Source organism: Mustela putorius, unplaced genomic scaffold (assembly GCF_011764305.1).
Source record: "Mustela putorius furo isolate JIRA1106 unplaced genomic scaffold, ASM1176430v1.1 tig00000765_pilon_pilon_pilon, whole genome shotgun sequence".
Classification (NCBI taxonomy): domain Eukaryota; kingdom Metazoa; phylum Chordata; class Mammalia; order Carnivora; family Mustelidae; genus Mustela; species Mustela putorius.
In genome coordinates this window covers 4,101,741-4,126,882 of record NW_025421470.1, presented here as the reverse complement: position 1 = coordinate 4,126,882, position 25,142 = coordinate 4,101,741, and the positions used below count along the sequence as shown (strand labels likewise).

Genomic DNA, 25,142 nt, shown 5'->3' with positions numbered 1-25,142 from the left:
GCATGTTGTGTGTGTGACTGTTGTGGACCCTTGTCTTTTTGTTCGTTGTTGCTTGCTTGGCTTTCCATGTACTTACATCAGTGTCAACCCTAAGCATTCCTCTAGTGAAAATAAATCTGATCTCACACCAGATACTCATCAGGTTCATCTTCTGGAGCCTTCTGACCCACTCGGGTCCACCAGCTTGCTCTTAGGGCACCAGGCAGCTGTTGCCCAGCATTCCTATCCACTGCTGTCCCGGGATGACCTAGTAGCCCTCTCTGGAGTTGGAGCTCCGCTTTCTAGGATACAGCACCTTCCAATTTCCTAGACTCCTCCTCTGTTTTGCTGAAGATAGGGTGATCAGACATCACCTGGGTGGGGCCCCAATCGGGTAAGGAGGGTGATTGGCCATCAGAGGGAGGGGGATCTGGAGAAACTGAGTTGCCAGGAATCTTCTGAAACTGGACACTGCAGAAGTAAACACAGAAGTCCAAAAGTCAGGCCTCATTAAAGAAGGAGCTCAGGCGACTCCAGGGCGAGTCTGGTGAAGGAGAGAATCTGTGTAGGCACAGAGGGACCCCAGGCAGGCCTGTTCCTGCAAGACCCAAGCTCTCCTGCTGGCCAGCATGGGTTCCAGATGCTCCTGTGGCCTTGCCAAGCCCTCCTGAGACTGCATGGCAACCTGAAGCACGTCCAGCTGGGCTTGGTCCCCATCCTTTGCTCAGGGTCAGACTTGTACTGTGGTCTGACAGCTCTCCGTGCTTAACCCAGCCCCTTCCCCACCTCCTCTAGTAGGCATTTCCCTATACAAATTCTTGTGTGTTCTATCCGGTTCTGACATTTGTCCCTCGGAGGACTCAGATTAACACAGCAAGAATGACTGTTTCCCCATAGTCTGTCCAGCACAGCACACTGACAGACACTTGGATCTCTGGCATTCTGAGAGATGAAAACAGAAGTCTCAGGTCAGATTTTTAACTTCATTGTTCTTGTTAAGAGTGAATTGAGGACCTTTTATGCTAAGAGCCTTTGTATTTATTTTCTGTAAACTCTGTTTATACCTCTTGTCCATTTTCACCTCTTTCCTTGGCCTTTCTTTGTCTATGTACAAGATTCTTTATATATTAAAGTAATTAGGCTTTTTTGTGTGTTGTAAAACTCTTCTCCATATTTTATCTTTTCACTTACTTAAATGGTATTTTTAAATATGCTTGTGCTCTAGTTAATATAAGATCTTTAACAAAGAAAAAAAAACAAACTTCATAGTGAAAGCAAAAATTTTAAATTTAAAAAAAGCAACAAAACTAGAAAGCAATCCAAGTATGATGGTACCACAGAGAACAAATGTATCTCACATAATAGGAAGTGGTCTGAAGGTCACCAGTGAAGGAGAACAACTCTTAGATCATAGTACATCAACTCCCAATGATGCTCCAGACAAGAAACACATGCATACGGAACTGAGGTCATGGGGCAACCCAATGCCCTGAAAATGGGAGAGACAGGTGAATTCACAGCATCACACCTCAGCTAGAGCCAGTGTCAGACAGGGATCCTGCAGGGGCAATTGACTAGTTGCTGGAGACTGAATTTGGACTGTTTTGAGAGATTAAAACTCCTAGAGAAGCCCCTACACTCTCCTGGTTTTTCTGCCAGGAAGCCCACCTGGCTCAGAGTAAAGATCAAAGAAAAATCCCCTCATGCTTTTGTCAGGGGGAAGGGAGAGTAGCTATTCTGAAATATACCCACAGTGTTCTCTCTTCTCCTTAACAATGGTCTACCTTCAAGGGAAATTGTTTTGCCAGAGTCTAACCAATGTGAGTTTTACCAGGTACTAACTGCCCTGTTGGAGGAAAATACCCAGCATCATTCTTTCTCACCTTTCTGGATCACCTAAGGAGTGAAAGAAAAAAAAAATATGGCCACCTGTGAAGGCCACCGCCTAGTGACACAGACTCACCAAAAGAATGAGACCCAATCTTAGGACTGTAGAACATTTCCCCTTCCCCACAACTTACCACCACATAAATAAGCTCCTTTAAAATAACAGGGGGTTACAGCACAAAAGAACCACAAGGCTAAAGCCCAAAAAGGAGTCTCAAAAAATAAATAAATAAAAGATAAAAAGAGGGGCACCTGGGTGGCTCAGTGGGTTAAGCCTTTGCCTTCAGCTCAGGTCATGATCCCAAGGCCCTGGGATCGAGCCCCACATCGGGCTCTCTGCTCAGCAAGGAGCGTGGTTCCTCCTCTCTCTCTCTCTGCCTGCCTCTCTGCCTACTTGTGATCTCTCTCTCTGTATCCAAAAAAAAAAAAAAAAAAGATAAAAAGAGTCTCTTGGGATACCCAAGACATAGGGGAAAAGTTTTAGTCTTTGACACCTACAGCCACAGCATATAACAAACACAGCTCACTCCTAGCCAGATGAACATAAAGATTTCAGAATAAAGTTCTATTTATCTCTGTTCCTTTTAACTGACATACAAATGTCTGGCTTTTAACAAAAATAGCAAGGCATACTAAAGGCAAACAACACAGATTGATGAGATAGGGCAAGTATTAGAAGTTAACTCAAATATGGCAGAGATTTTGCAATTAGTAGATCAGGAACTTGAAACAATGGTGATTATTATGCTCCAATAGAAAAGGTGGGTGGAATAAAGGAACATATGAGTAATGCAAGCAGAGAGATAAAAAAACCCCAGGAAGAATCAAAAGGAAATAGTGGAAATTGAAGACTGTAACAGAAATGGAAAACACCTTTGATGGGTTCATCAGTAGAACAGATACAACCAAGGAAAGGATCAATGAGCTTGAGGTTATGTCAAAGGGATTTCCCAGAGTGGAGGAGGAAAAGAAGACAAAAATGACTGAAGGAAAAAACAAAAACAGAACAGAATATCCAAGAACAGTGAGACAAGTACAGAAGGCATAATGTGTAATAGGGAACCATAAGAAGGGAGAGAGGAAGGAACAGAAATATTTGAAGTAGTGTTGTGCTGGAAATTTTCTAAAATTATTGACAGACACGGAACCACAGATCCAGGGAACTCGATGATACTAAGTAAGATGAATACGAAAACATCTACACCCAAGTATGTTATATTCAAACTACAGAAGACCAAAGGCAAAGAGAAAATCTTGTAAGAAGCCAGAAGCAAACAAACCAAACTAAAACAAAACAAAAACAAAAAACCCCACTTACCTATAAAGGAAGAAAGAGAAGAGTTATATTGGGCTTTTTTTCAGAAACCATGCAAACTAGAAGAGAATGGGATGAAAGCAAATGGTTGAGGCTGTTAGGTTCCCATCAGTGTATGAAAGTTGGTCCACCATCATACTCACCAATACTTGTATGGTCATTTTTCTAATCTTGGGCGTCCTAATAGGGATGTAATGGTATCTGAGGTTTAGTTTGCAATTTTCTAATAACTAATGATTGTGCATATCTCTTCCTGTGTGTTTATTTGCCATGTGTGTATCTTATTTGGTGAAGTATCTATTTAAGTTTGTGGTCAAGTTTTCATTTTTTTTTTCTTATTACTATTGAGATTTCTTTATATATGCTGTATACAAGTCCTTCATCAAATACATGATTTGCACATATTTTCTCCCAGTTTGTGGCTTGCCTTTTTCTTCTCTTAACTGTGTTTAACAAAGAGCAGAAATATTTTAACTTTAATGAGGTCCAATTTACCAGTTTTTTTTTTTTTAATTTTAGGATCATACTTTTTGTCTCATATCTTAGATCTTTTTGCCTAACTCAAGGTCACAGAAATTTTCTTCTATTTTTTCTTTCAGAAATTTGATGGTTTTAGATTTTTCATTTCATACACTGTGAGGTAGCCATTTGGGGTTAATTTTTATGTATGGTATAAAATATGGATTGAAATCATTTTTTTAATGTTGGTATCCAATTGTTCTAGCACAATTTATTCAGAATACTGTCTTACTCTACTGATTTTCCTTTGCACCATTGGCAAAATCATGTGACTATATATGTGTGTATCTAATTCTGGATTCTCCAGTCTCTTCCATTTATCTGTCTGTCTTTTCACTATATACAATGTTTTGATAAATGTAAATTTACAGTAATTCTTAAAGTTTAATAACATAATTTCTTCAGTTTTGTTTTCCTTTTTCAAAATCATTTTCTCTATCCTAGATTCTTCCCATATTTATATGAATTGTAGAGTCAGCTTATAAATTTCTATGCAAAATCCTGTTGGTTTTTTATTGGAATTGCATTGGAACTCTAGATCAATTTGGGTAAAACTGACATTGTAGCAATATTTAATCTTTTACTCAGCAAACATTGTTGTTCTCCATTTACTTAAATTTTCTTTAACTTGATTCAGAGATGTTTTTATGGTATTCAGTGTACATATCTTGCAGCTCTTTTACTATTTTTATCTCTAAGTATTTCATTTTTGATGCTGTAGTATATTTTTTAAAATTTTTAATTTACAACTGTTCATTGCTTGTATATAGAAATAGAATTGATTTTTGTATAATGATCTTATATCCCACAACTTTGCTAAGCTCACTTATTAGTTCTAACAGTTTTTTTTTAACATTGGATTTTCTACATAGATGGTAATGTCAGCTAACTATCCCCAACCCAGCCCCAATAAAAGGCAGTTTTACCACTTTCTAATCTGCATGCCTTTGTTTTCTTTTTCTTGCCTGAATGCACTGGAGAGAACCTCTGTTACAATGCTGAATGGAAATGATGAGAGTAGACATAATTGCCTTTTTCCTTGTCTTGGAGAGAAAGTATTCCACTATTCATCATTAAGTATGATGTTAATTAGGGATTTTTTTTGTAGGAGTCTTTCTATTTCAAGGTTTCTGAGAGTTTTTAATCAGTGATAGATATTGGATTTTGTCAGATGTTTTTTCTGTATCTCTTGAGGGGATTATATGGTTTGTCTTTCTTAGTCTGCTAATATAGTGAATTACTTTTTTGAACATTAAACCAACCTTGCCTTTTCTGATAAATCCCACTTGCTTGTAATATCCTATCCTTTTAATATGTTGTTAGATTCAGTTTGTTAAAATTTTACTAAGAATTTTTATATCTGTGTTCTTGAGGGATATTTGTCTGTGGTTTTCTTGTTATTTTTTCTCTGGTTTTGATATCAAGGTGGAATGTGGTGGTGAGTATTCACTGCAATACTCTGAGACAGTTGGTAAAGAATTAGTATTATTTATTTAAGGATTTGGTGCAATTTCCCAGTGAAGACTTCTGGCCTAGAATTTTCTTTGTGAGAATATTTTTAACTACAAATCTCATGTTCTTCAATAAGTACAGAGGTACTCAAGTTATCTGTTTCTTCTTGAGTGAGCCACATTATTTGGGGGTGCACAAAGGAAAACAGTAGTTTTCTACTACTTTCCTTAAACTACTGATTTCCTTTATGTTCCCCCCAGTACTCCGAGTGCATTGTACTCTGGTCATCAAACGTGTGGTCGTTTTCCCCCACTTCAAGCAGTTATCTGCAGTACCAGCTGGTGGTTGGATCTACAGTTCAACTTGATTCTGATATACCTACTTGAAGATGGCCTCAGACTCCGCAGGTTAAGGGCTTTAGTTTCACAAGACTTTCCACCACCACACCCCTGCCAATTTCACATACCAATCACAAGTCCCAGATTGTCATTATACTTCTGACCGATTGCCTGTAAACCAGAGTTCCCATGCACCCCTCTTTGGGTTTGGTTATTTTCCAGAATAGCTCACAAAATTCAGAGCAACACATTTTCCAACTCGTTATAAAAGAATACAGTAAGGGGGGAGGGGCACCTGGGTGGCTTAGTGGGTTAAAGCCCCTGCCTTTGGCTCAGATCATGATCTCAGGGTCCTGGGATCAAGCCCCGCATCGGCTTCTCTGCTCAGCAGGGCACCTTCTTCCCCACCCCCTTTCTGTGTCTGCCTCTCTGCCGACCTGTGATCTCTGTTTTTCAAATAAATAAATAAATCTTTAAAAAATTAAAAAAAGAAATAAAGCTGAGATACGTCCACCCATGCATCAAATGTGTAATATAATCACACAAACGTCTGTTTGTGCATATGTGCATGTATTTCAACTGGGTATTGTTCTGGGGGGGGAATTGCACAGATACCCTCAACTTCTGTGATCTCCTAGAGGAACTTATAAGACTCAGGAACAGCTAATACTTACAGATAAGGTTTATTACAGCAAAAGACAGAACAAAAGTTTCTGTATGGTCTGCTGGTGGTGAATTCTCAATTTACTTTTCTCTGAAACACCTTTATCTCATCATCCTTGCTGTAAGATTTTCCCAGGTAGTGTTTCAGCCCAGACAGAGACCGTTCCATTGTCTTCTGGCTTCCATTGTTTGTCTTGAGAGTCAGTGAACAATTGAATTGCTGACATGATGAAAGTAATGGCCTTTTTCCCCCCTCTCCGACTGTCTTTCAGCATCTGTACCCTGTTTCTGTTGTTACTGCTTTATTTTCTTTGGGGCTCATTGGGCTTCTTAAATACATACAAATCAGAGTTCTTCATCACATTGAACAAATTCTCTGCCATTTTCTCTTCTGCCCCACTTACCTTCTCCTGAGCACCTGAGACCCCTACAAACATATGTCAGATCTTATTACTATGTTCTCAGTAGCTTTCAGTCTGTTTTGTATTCTCCATCTTTGTATCTTTCGTTGTAGACAGACCTGTTTTCCTCTGAGCTGTGGCTCAGTTTACAGATCTTCTTCTGTGCCTGATCTGCTGTGAATACCCTCCACTGACTACCAACTGTGCTTGTCACATTAATTTAGATTTAGAGCTTCATTTAGAGCTTCTAGCCAGTTTGAAATGTTTTGCTTTTACTTACTGTCTTCATTAGTATTTTAAGTATAGTTACTTTGAAATATTTTGGATAAATGAGGTATTAGCTGGTCTCTTCTTTTTTGAGGGTTTTTGCTTGGTATAAACCAGGGACTTAGAATCATTAGCAGAATAGAATGGTCTGAATAAATGTTAAAGACTGAGATTTAGGGGGACCCACCTGGTTGACTTAAAATCTGGCTGCTGTTATTCAGCTCTGATCTATTTCTGGTTCATTCTTATTTTTGAGATTCAACCATTTTTTACCCCAACCCAATAGATTGGAAGATTTAACATGGCCTTCCCTTTGGTGGGCCTGGTCTTCCAACTTTTATCCCCCAAGCCTCACCTCACATGGTTCTCAAAAGTGCTACTCATCTCCTTTGATACTTTTTCTGGAATTAGTTAGCAAATGCTCCTGAGGCAAAATAACTTCATTTGCTGGGCTCACCCCCTTGAAACTCAGTATTCCCCCACATCCTGGCTTCAGTGCTCTTTATTTCCTTGTGAAGTCTCCAATACAGTCTAGTAGGTACTCTTTAAATCCCATTTTTAAATTTTTCTCTATGAGAAGTTAGGTTCAGATCACCCCCACTTCCATTATCATAAATGGAACTTTCTTTTTCTTTTTCAAAATATTATAGAATATTCTCTAAAGTTGTCAAAAAGCTACTCTTCCAAAAAGGACTCATACTAGAAAGCCCCCAGGGGAGTTTAGATAAATGTGTTAAGAGCAGATAGAAAATGACAGTGCTGTAACCACTATTCTGAAGCATGGGAAAAGGAGGAAAACTTTCAAATTCTTTTTGTGACACTAGCAAAACCCTGACTCTAAAACCTGATGGGGGTGTCAGGCACCTGAGGGGCTTAGTCAGTTGAGTGTCTGCCTTCGGCTCAGGTCATGATTTCAGAGTCCTGGGACCAAGCCCCACATCAGGCTCCCTGCTTAGCAGGGAGTCTGCTTCTCCTTCTGACTTTCTCCCCTCTCATGCTCCCTCTCTTTCTTAACTAAATAAATGAAATCTTAAAAAAAAAAAAAAAAAAAACTTGACAGAAGGGGCAAACACACACAAAATTCTAGAATCTTTAATAATAAATACCACCTCCAAGAAAGTCAGTCTTCTTACTGGTTTTAGGTCACAATTCATTTGAAGTTGGCCCTATTCTCCAACTTAAAAGTGAAAATTAAGTGAAATAATAGGAAGTATTTATTTGAGGAGGTAAACTGTCTTCCATTTTGTGGCTTGATGAAAGGATCACCAAGAGTCCAACCAGGCCTCTGTCAGTATGGGGAAAGAGAGTGTATACATGGGGAGCAGACTTGGGTGAGATCCATGCCCAACTGATCGACCTCTTATGACTTCCTGTAAGATGGAAAATGAATGCTTAGGAGGTGGTGGAAGAGTGTGAGAAAATATTTGTAAAGAGCCTGTGCTCAACAAATCCTAGATTTTCCTGTCTCCGGCCATTTGTCTAGATTGTAGGAGTAAGAGCAGCTTCCGTGTTCCCCAAGGGACTGATTCTGTAGAAGCTTGGGGGTGGGTATGTGTGGAGCAAGGATGAGGGTGACTTTCAAGGGATCTGAGCCAAGGCCCGTGCATCTCTTCGAGGAAATGGCAAGTGCCAGTGATAGGGACCAGCGTTCTGCCAAGAGAAGGGCTTATTGAACAGGGAGCCCTACTCATTGCTTAGTAAGACAGGGATTCTTTGACTGACTCTTATTTACATTTCAGGCTCATGGGAGAAAAGACTAGAAATATTGGAAGAGGAATAAATATTGCCATTGTCAATTGTGAGTTATTAAATGTTTTCTTTTAAACTTCCCAAAGTTTCCACGGTTGGATTTTCAAAGATACCTTGGGTTTTCAATGATTTTTGCAAATGATCTAGTCTGGGATTCTATTTTAATGCATTTTAAAATTCTTTGATTATTTTTATAATACCTCACTTTACAGGTTATTTGTGGTTCCTGGAAAAAAAAAGAAAAAAGTCAGGGGCTCCTGGCTGGCTCAGAAGAATGTGTGACTCTTGAACTCAGGGTCATGTGTTTGATCCCCATGTTGGGTGTAGAGATTACTAAACACAAAGTTTGTTTTTTAAAATAGTCTAATAGGCCTTTAAGAAAACAGTAAAGGACCAGCAGAAGGCAGGGGTCAAGTTAAGCAGGCTGTGAGGGCACAGACCATTCTGGAGTCGCTCTTGGATTCCACCCTGCAGAGGGTGAGGCTAGAAGCCGGTTTCCACCTCTGTGAGAAAAGGCCAATTAGGGCCTCAGGGGAGCAAGTCTTGGCCTATTCTCAGGCCTGGGAAAGACATCCTGTCACAGCTGCCACCAGAGGCCCTTTACCAGGAGACCTGTCAGAGGTTTTGGGAAAGGGCTTTGTGTGCTGTGACTGAGAGCACGTGGGGTGCATGGTCCCCTGACCACGGGGCTGTGGGAACCGAAACAAAAACACCTGCTCTGAGAATCCCATTGGAAAACCTAAAGTCCGAAGCAGTGGGTGCTCTGGGGTTCCTGTGGGAGAGGCAGGGCAGCAGGACAGAGCAGAAGGTCCACCTAGCTGGCAGTCGGCAGGAGGACCGTTCTAGAACTGCTGACCAGGCCAAGGAGTGCCGTTTTGAGCACCATGGTGCCACAGATGGGCCCTGAGTCCACTGAATGTTCTTTTTAAAAACCATTTCTTTTATTTTCAGATGTGACTGGGAAAGCGATAGCATCACGGTATTTTGATATGTTTGAAGGTGGTAAGAAAACTCTTTTCCTATGAAAACGAATTAGAAGCATGAAGATAAAAAGACACAAATCAAAGTGTCAAACATTCTTAGTTGTCTACTAAAACAAGGTGCCAGAAGCTCGTAGGAGTATTCTAGAACAGTCTGACAGAAGCCCTCTTGTCTCTTAATTGAGTTCATATGATCAAGTTTGAAGGCATTAGCTAGAACATGTCTTCTCGGGTCACACTTGTCCTGGGCCTTTTATTTTTGTTGCTTCATCAGATAATAAGAGAAAACATTTTTTAAATCAAACGTATATAAAACAATGGAATCAGCCTCCAGGCCTGGACATCATTATTCCCGTCCTGTTTGTGGTGCGCCCCTGCACTCCGCGCACACGTCCCGGAACAGGCGGCGCACGTTCTCCTTCCGTGGCCTCCAGTCTGGGCACTGGGCTTGAGCGCAGAGGTCAGTCAGGTTACGGCAGCCCCTTTTATTTTTATCAAACAGTAAGAATTATTAAAAACAAGGCTTTATAAAGAGAACAGAGTAATAAGAAATGTCTGGACACACTTACAGGAACTGTGCATTTTCACTCTGTAATTAAGGTGAGCACCGCCCAGTGGGAAATAATGGGGCTTGAGATCAGCTTCCTGTTGTTGCTGTGAGGCCCAGATACGTCCCTCAGCAAAGACTTGCCACACTCAGTCCCGTCTGCAAGTCTGATTTCTGGCCCCCTTCTGCAAGTTGGTGTCCCGGGACCCCTCTGCAGTGGTTGTCGCTGGCCTCCGGTTAGAGTCATAGGATCCTCACAATGTGCTCGTGTCCCTCGCCTCTGTGGGTCCCAGCCTGGAGCCCAGCGGCCATCCACTCACTAGTGGAGACGAGCTCCAGGAATTAGAAGATTCAGAGGACACAGCAGCTAAGCCCAGAGGAGGCACAGCGTCTGGGGGAGCAAGCAACAGGGACCTAAAGCAGATTTGCATTGACCTGACAGATAACTCTGGACCGATGGTGACCTTCATTCAGAGTGCACCTCCCAAGTCCCTGCTCTTCATGGTGACCCAGGACGACGGTGCAAGCAGGTGAGCGTGGACGGGCTCTCCCCTGTGGCAGGGACAGGGGAAGCCGGCTGGAGCAAGGGGCTTTCTTAAGGAAAAGGAAGGGGAGCCCATCACAAAGTGGACTGTGTTCAGTCCTAGACGCTAAGGAATATTCTCGGGAGCAAGAAAGAACCGCCACGGACCCGGATTTGGACAGAAAAGCTACACTCAGGGTGGGACTTACAGAAATAGGAAAGGAAATCGGGAAAGACTTCTCTATATGAATAGCAACTGATTGAAAAGGAAACACACACACACACACCCCTTCCTGTGGGAGGAAGTTGGTCTGGCCCCCGTGTAGCTCGGAAGCTTGCTCTTCTGAGTAAACACTGGTGTGTTCACTGCCAAACCTCCATGAGCCTTCCACGAACCCCAGAGTACTTCTGTACCCTGTAAGTCTGGCTCCTGAACAAGGCATTCCCCAAATTTATTTGGCCTCGGATCCTATTTTTAATGGGGCATCTCATCAGACAGAAGCTATCTGATACATGCTTGGAAAAATTCCGATTTAACTCGGGAACATCTCAGCCCATTTTTTTCTTTCCCTTTCTGCCTCCTCCCTTCGCTTACTCTAAGTCGCCTGCTCTGACAATGGTGGCGTTGTTTTAGGGTTTTCTTTCTTTGGTGATACCGACCTTTCTGAAAACGAAAGGGACTGTTTTGACCTGTTCTTTCACCTTTCGCCAACTTCTGCCTCCTTTTGTGGTGAGTGAACAGGAGGGGCAGCCAAGACCAAAACCGACACTGGCTGAACGGAAAGTGTGATTGGATCCCAAGACACAGGGCTTCTGAGAATTAAGAATTAAAGCTCTGTGCCCAAACCTGAGGCTCAAAGAGCCCCTGATGTGGCCGTATGTTTAACTAGAAATTTGACGCCCTCCCGCTGGACGCCCCAGGAGGAGGTGGGTTGCTCTCGAAGCCTCTTTGCTAGGACAACGGCGGTGTGACACACCGAGGTCCCCACGGGGACATTCACACGCCTTTCCTCTCTCCCCCCAGGCTGAAGGAGGACGCCAAGAAGGTCATAGAAGCCCTTGGAAGTAAACAAATCAGGAGCATCCGGTTCAGGTCCAGCTGGGTGTTTCTCACAGCAAAAGGCTTCGAGCTTCCTGCAGAAATTCAGAGAGAAAATGTGAGTGCTTTTAAATGTCGCTTCCCACAAGTGGTTAGTGTAGGACACCCTGTAATTTCTAAGGTTGTGGGTCGGTGATGGCTCCTGGTCCCCAGGACATTCCTGCACGAAGTGCGTGCCACACGGGGCCACGCGGAGCCGGCTGCCTGGGTTTGAACCCTGGGTTCGCTCGTGGGAATGTGCCTGGGACTCTGCATTCCTGAGTCCCGGGCGAATGGCAGTAGGGGCCTGATCCGTCGTTGTAAGTAAAATAGTCCATCATACGAGGGTTGTAGACCTTGCCCGTTACATCAGGAAAAGGCACTCGACTGAAGCGCACGCTTCCCAAATCTCTTTAAAAATAGACAGTTCCTCATGGGCTGTGGGTCCCGCCTTCCGTCATGGGTCAGCCAGCATGGGCTGGGGCAAGCCTCTCGGGCCCTTGCCTGTGTTCGGAGACCGGTGACGGCGCCGGGTGATGGGCTCACCCGGCCTGTGTGTGCAGGTTCCGAAGACACGGGATAAACCCAGCTCGCGGCGCTGCCATGGCTCAAGCCGGCTTGCTTTTAAGCCCCCATCGTGTCCCCTTTATGGAAGAGTAGAAAGAGCAAGAGAATCAAGTTGTAATGAATTAATTTGGTCGCCTGTGAAAATTGCAACTGAGCACTGGTGAACGTCAGACCCCAGCTGGCGCCTCTGGGGACGGTCACATGGCCCCTTTGGGAGACACAGCTCTTTGGGAGACAAGACAGCTCCCAGGAGAGGAAGGAGCAGTCGCATGACCATGGAGCGAAGTCACCGACTCTTCCCAGGGAAAGGCTTCCTCTCCTGGAGCCAGAAACTCGGAGGAGACAGAGGCTGGGCGCCCCCAGCCCGGGCGAGTGGCTGCTTCTGACTTCAGGCTGGGACCCCTGGTCTTGGTCCTGGTCCCCTCCTGGCACCGTGTGCTGTGGCTGTGGGTCTGGGAAGGGAGACAGATGGAGGCAGACCGCGGCTGGGCCTCTCCTTGTTGGCAGGATCCCCTCGCAGGGGAAGGGGGCCGGGGGAGGTGGGAGGTCAGTGTGGCCGCGCGAGCAGGTGACTCATCGCCGGCTCCCAGGGGCGCCCCGCAGCCCCTCTGAAGCCCCCCGGACGCAGCACTCTGGAGGCTCCGAAATCAGGCTTGTTTAACACGCGTCGACAAAAGCACGTTTCCCCTTGTGACTCTCGCGTGCTTTCGTGGACCGAGCCAGTCGTGCAGGACGTGTCGGGAGCGTCTACTCGGTGCTCTAGCGTGGACTTCTTGGTACTAGTGACTGGGTCTGGACACCACCCAGTGTACCGGCAGGACCTCAGACACATGTCCCAGTGAGAGACATGCCCCGGGCTCTGTGTGGTAGCACCGTCTGGACCACACGGCATAGTGCGCTAAGTCAGGCACAGCCAGGGGCTGGGGCTTGGCGTCCTGTGTCAGATTTGCCAGGGGCCACGAGTGATCCCATGCAAACCGCTTGACCTCCATGGGCCTGTCTGCTGCTCTGGGCAATGGGTTGAAATCTAGGTAGCTCCTCAGGGCCCGGCGGCTCTGACGGGGAGATGCACCCCGCAGACCCGTGGCCTTCGTCAGGCTGACCCCGCCGATTAAGACAGCATGCCTCTCCTCGGCCCTTGTATGATCAGCAGCAGTCTGGCCCTTTAAGGATCTCCCGGCTTCTTCCGCTCAGCTGTGTGGTCTTGGGAAAGTTACTCAGCCTCTCTGTGCCTCAGAATCCTCTCTCAGGAGAAAGGAATAAAGACCACGCCTGCCTACCGTGGAGTAAGTGTGACCACACCTACCACACCTGAAGAGTACATGAGAATAGTGTAGAGTCCTGGAATCCAGAGCGACTTTGCAGGCCACCCGAGCTGCAATCGCAGGGTGGGGCCTGGCGGGTGATTCTGATGCACGGGAAGGGTTGGACCCATTGTCCTGATAGAGGTCCCAATCCCCTGTGCCCCTCCCGGCTTCCCCCTAACATCACCTTCTGCCCCCCCCCCAGTTGCGTTACCCCGTGCTCTCCTTCCTCCGCGCTCCCACCTCCCTGGGGGCCTCTCCCCGCCAGCCGCGGGTCGGGAGGCAGCCAGAGCGCAGGCCAGGCCCCGAGGAAAGTGCTGCCCTCCCTGCCATGCCTCTGGGGCCCCAGGGGGTCCTCGCTATCGGAAAAGCCTAGAGTGAGGAGCAGCTCTAACGTCTCAACAGCCAGCTTCCCTGTCAATGTTCCACTAAGATGTTTAAAATAAAATTGATTTGAATCGCAAAGTAGCAATGGCCCTCGCTTCCTTATCTTCTCTCTGAGGAGAGTGAGCTTCTGAAAGGGGAGAAATCAAAGGCAGAGTGGGCGTCCAAACGCTGCCCTGGACTTAGAAGACCGGCGTCTCGGAGCAGGGGCGCTACGGGAATTTCAGGAAAAGGCCTGTCTCGCCTGTACGTGTGTGTTGGTCTCGGTCGTTCCAAGAGTAGGAGGATGAGACCTGAGTGCTGTGGGCGGTGCTGGTGGGAGCTGTTAGAGCCGTGGCTTAGGGACACGAAAGGGGCTTTGCTCAGATGCTGACTGAGGCCTGAGCCGGGGCAGGGCGTCAGGCGCGTCTCACCCAGAGAGCGAGTCGAGCACTACTGGGGAATCAGTACGCCTTCCTGTTTGGGGTGTGCAGACTTCCTGCTGGACTTCCCAGGGGTGGTGTTTGGCTGTGTGGGGCGGGCCTTCCCAGCCCTGGCTGGTCCCCAGCCACTATCCCCACCCTGCCCCTCTTGGCTCCCAGAGCCAGCTTCCCAGGCACAGCCCGCAGGTCACCCGCACGTTCAGAAGCCTTCACCAGCCCCACTTACCCATCGAACTGAATTTTTAAATGTAAGAGACTTGCTTTGTTTCACACTACCCAGGGAGGGGTCAATACAAAGTTGTTCCACGTTCCTGTCCCAGCTTAAAGGGAAACTGTCCCCATGTCCAGAGCCCCAGACATCCTGCAAGTGGAAGAGGAGGAAGGCCTTGAGTTTCTTGCAGCACACCCCCAGAAGAAAAGCGAGGGCATCCACATCATGAGCCCGAGGAACACCTGAGAGAAGCTTCTGCTGGCAGCTCGCGTCGCTGTGCCATTGAAAACCCGGCTGACATCAGCATCCTAACCTCCGTGAATCCCCAGCCAGGGCACTGGGCTGCAGTGGGCTGTTGCCAGTCACCTCCCTCCTGGAGCCCTCCAGGAAACCTTCCAGGAGCCCAGACTTGGGTGGTAACTGATCGCAGGGCTGACCACCAGCCCGTCACAGAGGCGTCTTGCACTAACCTGCCCTCCATCGCTCTGTGGAGCACAGACTCTCCCCTGCACACCGTGGACATCGCCATTCCTTGCAGCAACAGTGGAGCTCCCTCAGGGGGTCCGAAGTGGAGGACGCTGGCCTGGGAAGTTCTGCGCATGCGTGGCACCGTTTCCTGGGTGCGCCCGCGGGCGGTCGTGTCTTACTTCACAGAGATGCTGACAAGATTGCAGAGAAGAACAGGCCAGCGCTGGAAAGGCCGTGACCAAGGAGGGATTTCAGGGCGCACTGCTCCAGCTCCTGACTGACGGCTGAACTTGAAGGTGCAGGCTCATCAAGGACAAGCAAGTGCGCGCTGGGCCTGGTCAGCACTTCCCTCCCGAAGACTCAGTCGGGTGCGGAAGGCTGGTTGGCTGCTCCCGCTGCTCAGGCCGTGGAAGGGGTAGGAGCAACCACTGAGTGGCCCTAAGCTGCTCCTCCACAGAGGCAACGCGATAGAAGTAAGATTGATGGAAAATAAACAGTGTCTAAAAAATAATAAAGTAAAAATAAAGCGTTAGAGGCTGATCCAGTGTTCTAAAGGAGGAGGAATCTGAGACCTACAGACTTAGACATAAAGGAGATAGAAGCCTGAAGCAGCACAGCCTGAATCCAGACCTAGACATTCTCGCCCTGAGCTTGGTGACCGGAGGACTGTGATGTCACTTGCCTGAGCCTCCTTGTCTTCGCCCTGAACTGTGGGTGGTCAGCCTGGCCCACTCGGTGTACTCAGCCCGGGATCATCTTTAACATCACCTCCCGCGGTCTCCGTCTTAGTCCCTGGCAGTCTGGAACCAGACCAGTCTGGAACCCTTCTCTTAGCAGCCCAGCCAGTCCACTCCTACTCTGATTTCCATGCTGCAATGCCCCACACGCCGCTTCGCCGCTACCCCTCCACTTGGCTCTCCTCCACACATGACAGAGCTTTCCCATGCGGGGCCTTTGAGGAATGGGTCATGTTCTCAACCAGTGAATAGCCAGACGACTGGATATCCATATGCTGAAGAATGAATTGGGATCCCAACCTCACACCATATACAAAAATTCAGTTAAAGTGGATCAAATAACTAAAGGTAAAAACTAGAACTACTGAACTCTCAGAAGAAAACATAGGCATAAGTCTTTGTGACCCTGGGTTAGACACAGTTTCCCTGATAGAATAGCAAAAGCACAGAGGACAGAAGAAAGCACAAATACTATCCAGAAACTGAAAAGGTAACCCACAGAATGGGAGAACATATATGCAAATGAAGGACATGTATCCAACATATATAAAGAACTCTTACAACTCAATAATAAAATGACAACCCAATTTTAAAATAGTCAAAGGATCTGACTGGGCCATTCTTCAAAGACAGATAGATGGCCGATAAGCCCATGAAAAGATGCTCCTCGCTAGCCATTAGGAAAATGCAAATAAAACCCAGTGACTCACTAGGATGACTGTAATACCAAAGACCTACTAAGAAGTATGGACAAGGATGTGGAGAAATTAGAACCCTCATACACTGCTGGAGGACATGTGATATACAACTGCTTTTGGGTAACATTCTGGTAATTCCTCAAAAAGTTAGACATACAGTTACCAGATAACCCAGTAATCCTACTTATCAATATTTAGCCAATAGAATGAAAACATATGTTCATCCAAACACTGGTAAGTGAATGTTCATAGCAGTATTACCCACAATAGCCAAAAAAAGGGAAAACAACCCACATGTCTAATTAACAGATTAAAAATGTATAATAAAATATGGTGTACCCATTCACGGGACTATCATGCAACCGTATAAAGAGACGACATGCCGATCTATGCTACAACATAGGTGAACCCTCAAAATATGCTAAGTGAAGAAAAACCAACACACAAAAAACAAATATTGGTATGATTCTGTCTGTATGAAATTTACAGAAAGACAAAATCTGGAGAGACAAAGTAGATGAGTGGCTGCCTAGAGCTGTGGACAGTGGAGTGACCACTGACAGGTGTGCCCCTGCTTGTTCAGGGGACTAGAACGTTTGAAAGTTGGTTGTAGTGATGGTGGCGTATCTCTGTGAATACTAAAAACCATTGAATCCTATGCTTAAATGGGTTAATTTTATAGTATGTGAATTACCTCTTCGTAAAGCTGTTACATAGAAAGGAATATAAAACTAGAATTCCACAGTTCCATAACAATGCAAATTATCCCTCTTTTGTATCAGGCTAAGGTGCTCTGTTACTGTGCAAACATCGAAGATATGAAGGGTTAAAGCCCAGTCAGTATGAACACACATTTGCTGAGTAAGGGCCGCGACAGTTTCCCTCAAAAAAATACTCCCCTAAACCCAGAGAATTGAAAATTAAACCTTTGAGCTATGCTGTCCAGTATGGCGGCTTCTAGCCAAATTTGCATTTATATTTACCTTTATTTAAATTAAATAGAATTTAAAATCAGGTTCATCAGTCTCACTAGCCACATTTTAAGTACTCATGAATGCGACGTGGCAGATGGCTACTCTGCTGGACAGCATGGACGCTAGAACATGGCCTCATTGCAGAAAGTTCTATAACTTCATTAACACCTGGTTCAAATATTATTAAGAAGCACATTGAGGGGAAAAAATCAAGTATCCAGAGTAGGTTAGAGCAAATCCCGTTCTAGGAAATGATTCTCTTTATATGACTTTGCTAGTAACTGACACGTTAAATATTTGTTGAAAAGATTAGTGGCTAAATAAAATTCTTCTCTTTTCTTCACACAGATCAACCACTCTGATAGCACAAGGAACAGATACTCTGGCTGGCCGGCAGAGGTGCAGATAGAAGGCTGCATACCGAAACCACCGAGCTAAAGTTGCACACACCCCTAATAAACGTGTAATGTGTAGACCCGTGTGGTGTGGTGTGGTGTGGCCTGGCCCAGGAATCTTGGCCGACAGTCAAGATTTGATGAGCATTTGAGGGCTCCTTCAAGCGAGCCATGTTTGCTGTATCCAGTCCTGGCACACAGTATGTTTATGCCAGAATTTCTCTAATGAAGGCATTCCCGAGCAGGAAGACTGAAATGGATGGGGATGGTGAGGGGAGGCGGGGATGTGCCCTGGGAAGGAGAGGCTGGGGGAAGCAAGCCCCGTTTGTCGGGGGACAGAGCCACGTGGGATTGGACCTATGCATGTGCCCTAAGACACAGCGACGAAACACACCCTCCTTCCGGGCTGTCCTCTCCTAGGACACTGAACGCGGTCAGAGGGCTTGGCAAAGCTGCCTTAGTCCGCTCCCACTGAGCCCTGGGGGTCTGTGAGCTTACTCATCCACCCTGCAGATCTGGGCACGTCTGCCTTCCAGCAGGAGCACCACCACAGTAGCGAAGAAGACCCAGACGAACACAGGGGTGCACTCCACGGGGCCGGCAGGAGGAGCCCCGGCAGGCCCAGTAAGCTCTGCTCTCAAGAGGACAGCTAGATACCCTGCAATTCCCAGGAACACATCGTTAGATCCAAGTGTCCAAGATACCCAGGCTTGGTGAAGGACGTCCAACGACGCCTCTGATCTGGGGTTCAGGCAGCCACCCTGTGGCCAAGCATCCATTCTAACACCACTCCGGGCCTGGCTCTGAGGTCGAGTTGGGGGTCTTGCCTCCCGGAGCCTCCAGCACTTCAGGTGGAAGGGGAGGACTTGGGACGGGTGAATGTGTGCGAGCATCCTTATCAGGAGGACGCCTTTCAACAACCAGCAGCACCTGGCACTTTGAATGTCAGCACCCTTCAAAGTGGCAAACCACCCCTGGCTTGGTGACTTACTGTGGCACTGATTTCTTCTTCATTTGGCATGTGAGTCGCAGATCAACCAGGCTTGGCCGCAGGGTGCTGGGAGCCAGGCCAGAGGAGGGTCCCTGTAGGCACAGAAGTCAGAAGGAGCAGGAATCCCAGATGCCCCCGAGCCCCTGGCAGGACACACATGGGTGAACCCTATGCCCTGCAGCCCATTGCCGGGTGGTATCAGGGGTATCAGCCATGCGGGCACAAGGGGGCTGTCCTCCCACAGGCAGGGGTGAGTGTGAGCGGGCACACACTGACCCTGCAAGCCAGGCTGACGAGCTCTGGGTCTCTGGCCCCAGGAGGATCTGGTGCCTGCTGGCCCGAGGCCCTGAGCAGTAGTCCCTCGGGGAGCCAGGGCCTCTCTGCAGCGGAGTCTGCAGACCACCAGTGAGGCACGTGACTCAGGCCCCATTATGGACTAAATTCGGCCCCTGCAAGATTCCTAAGTTGAGATCTTAACCCCTGGGACCTCTGAAGGTGCCCCTATTTGGAAATGGGGTCATCACAGGGAGAGCAAGTTAGGGGGAGTCGGGTGGACCTCGAGCCAGGGTGACCGCGTCCTTATGCAAAGGGGGACGTGGACACGGAGCAGAGGCAGAGGTCCGGGTGACGTTTCCACAAGCCAGGAAGCCAGAGATGCCGGCAAACCCCTAGAAGCCTGGGGAGAGGCCTGGAGCGGACAGATGCCTCCTCCCCATCCCCAGCCCGCGGAGGGCGTGCAGGCCGGCCAGCGCCTCGGACTTCTGGCCTCCGACTGAGGGAGAGCAAATGTCTGCTGCTTAGGTAACCGGGACTGTGGGGTGTGGTATGGCCCCCCCAGGGGCACGGCTTCTGTTCCCTTCCGGTGCTAAGCTCCGGCACCCATAGACCCTCTGGGCAAAACAAAGGAGGAGGGAGCCTCCGTGGTCCGGCCGGGGTGATCATGCTCTCTGACCTCAGTGCACCTCGGGACCTCCTGGCCGAGCAGGTCCCGGACTTCTGTTCCGGGATGGGAGGCTCTGGGGCCGCCCCCGCCCTGAGACAGTGCTGGGACCCCTCGGGCTCCCGGGGTCTCCCTCACCCCGCCCCGGGAGCCCCTGTTTGCTGTCGACGAGGGCACCGAGTATGGGCGCGTCGGAGCCTCTGGGGACCAGCCCCCGAGAGAGCCCCGGACCTGCCCTCACGCATCTCTGACGCTGACCCAACACAGAGCTTCCTGAGAACGCCCTCCTCAGCCCTGACCTGGGCCATTGTAGTCCCTCCATCAGGCTTACGTCTTCTCCCCAGACTTTCATTTTCCTCCATTACCTAGTGTGGCCGCCAGCGGGATGGTTTCCACAACGTGGGCACAGAGATCTCTGGCCTGGGTCACTGCTGGGGCCCTGTGGGCCCTGCCACCCGTTCTCTTCGGGCAGCTCTGGCTGTACGGTCCTGAAAGCTTCTGCCTCCCGGCGCGCACTGGGGAGTTCGCCGCAGAGAGCAAGGCCCGCAGAGGGATGGCTGTGTGACAAAGTCCTCCCCTGCGCTGGGGACCGCTGCCTCCCTGAGGAGCGCCCTGTCCCCCACCGCCCCAGCTGTGTCCCCCCCCTTACCGGGAAGCCCCTTCGGGCCCCTCTGTGGGAGGGGTTGGGGTTCTGGGTTCTGTGAGGACGGGGTAGCTGGGAGTGTGAGACGGCGGGGGCTGGGGGCTGCGGGGACAGTTGGAGCTCGGAGGACCCTGGTCCCCAGAATGTGCATCCCCAAGAGTGAACTTGACCTGAACCGCGGACTCTGGGTCATGAGGGGTCAGTGCAGGCTTGTCAACTCCTGGGACAAAGATACCACTCTGGGGGGCTGTCCATCCCGGGGGAGGCGACGCACATGCTGGGGCAGCGGGAAATGGGGAACGTCTGTGACTTCCCCTCAGTTTTGCTTTGAACCACACCGCTGTCAAATATAGTCTAGTAAAAACAACGAAAAGCTGCTGATGACAGATGACACGGGTGGACAACCAGCCCTGAGCGTCCTAGGGACCCAGCCTGCCTTCCCAGGGCAGAGCAGGGGTGAGCTCTCCCTGGAGGAGGGCAGACCCCGCCCCTCCCTAGAGTGAACGGGGGTGGGGGTCCCCACACAACCCCACTCCCACCTCCCGCAGCATTTCCATTACCAAGACGCCTCTGACTCTGCACACCCCAAAGCAGAACGGAGAGCTTGTTCCTGACCTGCTCCTGACCGCGAACAGGGTGTCCGCCGCTGGAATGCCCCAGCCCCGGGGAGGACTCCTCCCGCCCTGCTCACTCTGCCCTCCCTGGGGCCGGACATCCCTGTGCTTGAGGGCTTGACGCGACGTGCCTGTGCCCAGCCCGCCCCGTGCGGACCCCCTGCTAGTCCTCAGGCCCATCCTGACCCAAGGGCCCAGTGTAAGCCTCCCTGGAGAGGTGGGGCCCAGAGATGGAGGAGGCTGCGGTCTCTGACCTTGCAGAGCCCCCACCCCCGCCCCGCTACTGCGCCCCACCACAGCACATACCCCCGCACCCCTGCCGGGCCTCGGTCTCCACAGATCCCTCCATCTCCTTAATCTTGAGCAGTCCTCATGGCGTCATTTGTACACTTGAGAATGCCAGATTGGAAGGAGAGGGCCGCTGGACGGGGGGGGAGGGGGGGGGCACCCTGGGTCCAGGGGGCTGGACCCTTTGAACACACCTGTTGGCATCCCACGGAGACTCAGCAGGCCAGCTGGGGGTGCATCCTTACCCCCCACCCAGCGGAGCGGACAGCCCGCCTGGTCTGTGCTTCGATGCTCCCGAGATTGCTCCCCCCTTGGCTGGGCGTGTCACCATCCTCTGGCTACAAGGACCCTGTCTTGTAGGGTCCGGGGTGGGCTCCCTCCCGGAGAGGCCGCCGGGAGGGGGAACATGCAGGAGGGGGTGCCCTCTGGACGGTAGATGGAGGGCTGCTGCTGCTCTCGCTGAAGATGGGGCCACTCTGCCTGGACGGGGCCTTCATGGTGCCTCTCCTGAAGCCATGAGCACGCCCCAGGACTGTTGGGAAAGACATGGGTGTCGAAACAGAAAAGCATCACACAGCGGGTAAGTGGCCCACTCCCTGCTGGGGTCAGCAACGGACCCCGGATCCTACAGTGCCCAGATCTCCAAGACTATCTCCCCAAGACCTCGAAGGCAAAGGTTCTAATTTTCTTCTTTAAAGGAAAACCTGCCCACAAGGGCAATAAGTAAAATGAATGAACAAAGAATTGCTTGGGATTCTTTTTTCATGATTTATAAACAATGTTTGTTTCGATTTTGGGGAGGATCAGCCTAGGCCCACTTCCTCTTTTTTGTGCAGGCCCGGCATCCTGAGGGCTCCTGAGGTTTCCTGGCAGCTATGCTCTGGTGATGGGCATCCCCGACTTGCTTCCACTCCATCACAGAACTGGGGACCTGCAGGACCCTTGGGCACATGTTTGCCCTTTTGCGGGGGACATGACCCAGGACCAGAAGGTCAGCAGGGTCAGGGCTGAGCTCCCAGCTGGGAGCCCCTACAGTCTGGCCTCTGCCCTCTTCCTGGCCCGGCAGAGAGCTCTCCCAGCGCAGGGACCCCCGGGAGTGTGGGGGTGTGCACTGAACAAACAGGTTATTTCAGGGAGCTGCAGAGTTCCCTCCTTCAGGTCTGCAGGTCTTCCCACGGGGAGAGGATGAGGATGGTCAGGGGTGGTTCAGGCGTGCTGCCATGGGACCCCCTCCGAGCTTTGAGATCACAGACCTGCAGGCACCTCGGTGTGGGAGCCGCACGTGAGGGGCCGAGTCAATCAGAATGAAACCAACTAAGACTAAGACCGTCAGATCCTAGGCTCACTGGCCTCGTTCAGGAGGCTTCGAGCCGCGCAGGTGCCCCTCTGTATTGGACACAAGGAATAGAATGTTGCCATCATCGCGGAATGTCCTAGAGGACGTGCTGCTCTACGTCCCTGGATGTCCACGTTCTTCCTGATACCAGCCTCCCCCGAGAAGCCACCATCCCCGACGCCGATTCTCCACCCCATGCATCTGCCCCCCACCCATGCCCCAGCCCTCCAGGACAATCCTGCTGAGAACTCCAGGGTGAGTCACAGGGTGCCGGGCGGGGGTGGGGGGGCAGCGTGCTGCTTTTTCGGTTTCATTTCTGTGGTCTGGATTTCTGGTTTCATTTCTCTCGGTGATGCTCGGGGGAGTGAGCCACACAGCATATAAAAGGAAGCCAGGAAGGACCGGATGACTCTCCTGGTGCAGGAGCACTTGCGAAGAAGGCAAGAGAGCACCAAGGTAAGGGGGCCCATCCCTCCCCAGGCGGCTGTGCTGGGAGGACCGTGTCCCCACGTCTTTCTGCAGCAGATGCGCCTTTTCAAAGGATTTCCCGGGAACCGTGGCTTGTGCCGGAAGGCAGCAGACAGAAAGACAAGTTTCTGAAGGTGCCCCTTGGGAGATTCGGGGAGGCTTGGTTGGCGCGGGGTGGGGGAGGGGGCACCTGCACGTCCGGGGTGCATTCTAGAGGGCGCGGCTAGTCTGGAGGCACAGGCGGCCCCCCACCCTGAAGCTGACCGAAACCTTGCGGCCACAAAGGGGTGGCTTCTGGGACGCCTGGCTCACACATCCGGGGGTGGGGGGAGCTCTGCGCCCCTGTGATGCTGTGAGTTGTAACAAGGTGAGCTAACGCTTGTCCTCCGGCTGTATATTACATCCCACAGTCAGCAATGCAGTTAACAACACTGTAGTGCGTATTTGAAAGTTGCTTAGAAAGTGGATACTAAAAGTCCTTATCAGAAGAAAAATTGTCACTATGTGCCAAGACTGGATGTTAACTAGATTTACTGCAGTGATCATTCTGCAATATATTACAAATGCCGGGGGGGGATATATATATATATATATATATATATATATATATATATATATATATATAATTTGATCTTCATCTTGTTCCTGACACAGCTCCTAAAATCCTGGGGATTTCTCTAGTGGAGAGAGCCTTGTCTTTTGTTATGTTAATAAGGACTTTGGAAAGCCTCCAAGGGTGGGGCTGGCCGCTGAGTCCTGCCGGGATTCCGCCCCCTGACCTGGGGGAGGGAGCGTGGCTGGAGGTTGAGGCAGTCTCCAGGGGTCAGTGATTTCATCTGTCCTGGTCTGTGCAATGACACCACCATAAAAACCCAAAAGGAGAGGGTTTGGAGCGCTTCCAGGCTGGTGAACACGGGGGACCTGGAGGGCACGGAAGCGCCCCCTCTTTCCCAGACCTCGCCCTGAGCATCTCTTCATCTGACTGTTCCTGAGTTTCGGGCTTTTGTCATAAATCAGTAATCTAGTCAGTTCTCTGAGTTCCCTGAGCCACTTCTGCAAATTATCTGAACCCCAGGTGGCTGTGGCTGGAACCTCCCCTCTGTAGCCCTCAGAGACAGGCGACTCCTCGCACTTGCGGTTGGCGTCTGCAGTGGGCTGGAGGTGCGGCGGGCGCACGAGCCACCTGCCAGGACCCAGCCCGTAGCCTGTGGCGGCAGATGCTATTTTGGGGTAGATCATGAAAGAATTAAGTGTCTGGTGGTGTGGAAGAAACCCCCACACGGGAACTAGTGTCAGACTTCAAGCCCTAAAGCCTGGTCTCCGGGCTTCGGGTGCCTTCAAAGTGGTCCCTCGAAAGAGACACTGAGGCCAGGTCCTCCCAGCAGAGAGTGGCATTAGCAGGGGACAGATGAGTATCAGCCACGACTGTCTGTGTCTCAGGGCCGCCAGAACAAGGTGCCACGCGCTCGGTGCCTTAAATGGTAGAAACGTCTCTTCCCCCCGCTCTGGAGGCTGGAGGTCTGAGGTCCGGGTGTGTGCAGGGCTGCGTCCTTCCTCGCCTCCTCCGGCACCTGGTCGTGGCCGGCAAACCTGGCATTATTGGGGGAACACATCTCAGGGTGCTGGGCTGCTCCCCGGGTCGCGCCAGCAGCAGGAAGAAGGCCCGGGTTCTCCCGAGGACGGAGGGGAAGTGAGAAGCACCTCCCTTTCTCTTTCCTGAAAACGTGACAAAACACCAGAGAACCTGATTTTTGTAACTGTATTCTGCTTTCAGGAGAAACAAAATTTCTGAACTAGTGTGAGAGGAAGAGAGCTGTCCCCACAGGTCTGCGAGGCCGTGCAGGCTCGGCCCGGTCGTGGCGATGGTAGAGCGACCCTGAAGGCACAGCAAGCGGCCAGGTCCAAGGTCGACAAGCTGCAAAGCGATAGAAAGGTCTCCCCTCTGCGCAGAGCCTGTGTGGCTGCGGAGCTGCTCGCACAACTCCGGCCTGGGGCAGGTCCCGG

The 25,142-nt window shown here is 49.7% G+C and overlaps 2 protein-coding genes and 1 long non-coding RNA gene across 19 annotated transcripts in view; 2 read left to right on the top strand and 1 right to left on the bottom strand.

Annotated features, from left to right (window-relative positions):
• The window catches only part of FAM3B (FAM3 metabolism regulating signaling molecule B), a 57,021-nt gene extending 39,085 nt beyond the window's left edge, over positions 1-17,936 (top strand). For 3 of the 5 annotated variants that reach the window (XM_045084479.1, XM_045084480.1, XM_045084476.1), the window contains exons 4-8: positions 8,561-8,619; positions 9,522-9,572; positions 10,540-10,627; positions 11,645-11,777; positions 12,262-13,338. In XM_045084479.1, coding sequence (XP_044940414.1) covers positions 8,561-8,619; positions 9,522-9,572; positions 10,540-10,627; positions 11,645-11,777; positions 12,262-12,429 — 499 coding nt within the window. In that variant the 3' untranslated portion in view covers positions 12,430-13,338. The other 2 variants (XM_045084477.1, XM_045084478.1) reach the window with 2 other exon arrangements.
• On the bottom strand, positions 9,490-22,068 carry LOC123393199. 6 transcript variants are annotated; one of them, XR_006607924.1, is made up of 8 exons: positions 21,529-22,068; positions 20,155-20,786; positions 18,850-18,941; positions 18,357-18,516; positions 15,057-15,554; positions 14,602-14,736; positions 12,245-12,342; positions 9,490-11,754 (listed from the first exon to the last, which is right to left on the bottom strand). It is a non-coding gene; the product is annotated as an uncharacterized LOC123393199 (long non-coding RNA). The 6 variants fall into 6 exon arrangements; XR_006607925.1 differs by lacking the exon at positions 12,245-12,342 and having other exon boundaries at positions 9,490-10,032; positions 10,120-11,754; positions 21,529-22,054; XR_006607921.1 differs by lacking the exon at positions 12,245-12,342 and having other exon boundaries at positions 21,529-22,066.
• Positions 22,069-22,988: 920 nt separating this feature from the next.
• The window catches only part of MX2 (MX dynamin like GTPase 2), a 28,619-nt gene continuing 26,465 nt past the window's right edge, over positions 22,989-25,142 (top strand). Inside the window, exons 1-2 of one of the 8 annotated variants that reach the window (XM_045084473.1) lie at positions 23,081-23,126; positions 23,212-23,272. Coding sequence is in view for 2 of the 8 variants with exons in the window: in XM_045084461.1 (XP_044940396.1) it covers positions 23,076-23,126 (51 nt within the window). In the remaining 6 variants the exon portion in view is untranslated. Of the gene's footprint in view, positions 23,273-24,933; positions 25,072-25,142 lie in introns of those variants that run through there. The other 7 variants (XM_045084464.1, XM_045084471.1, XM_045084461.1 and 4 more) reach the window with 7 other exon arrangements.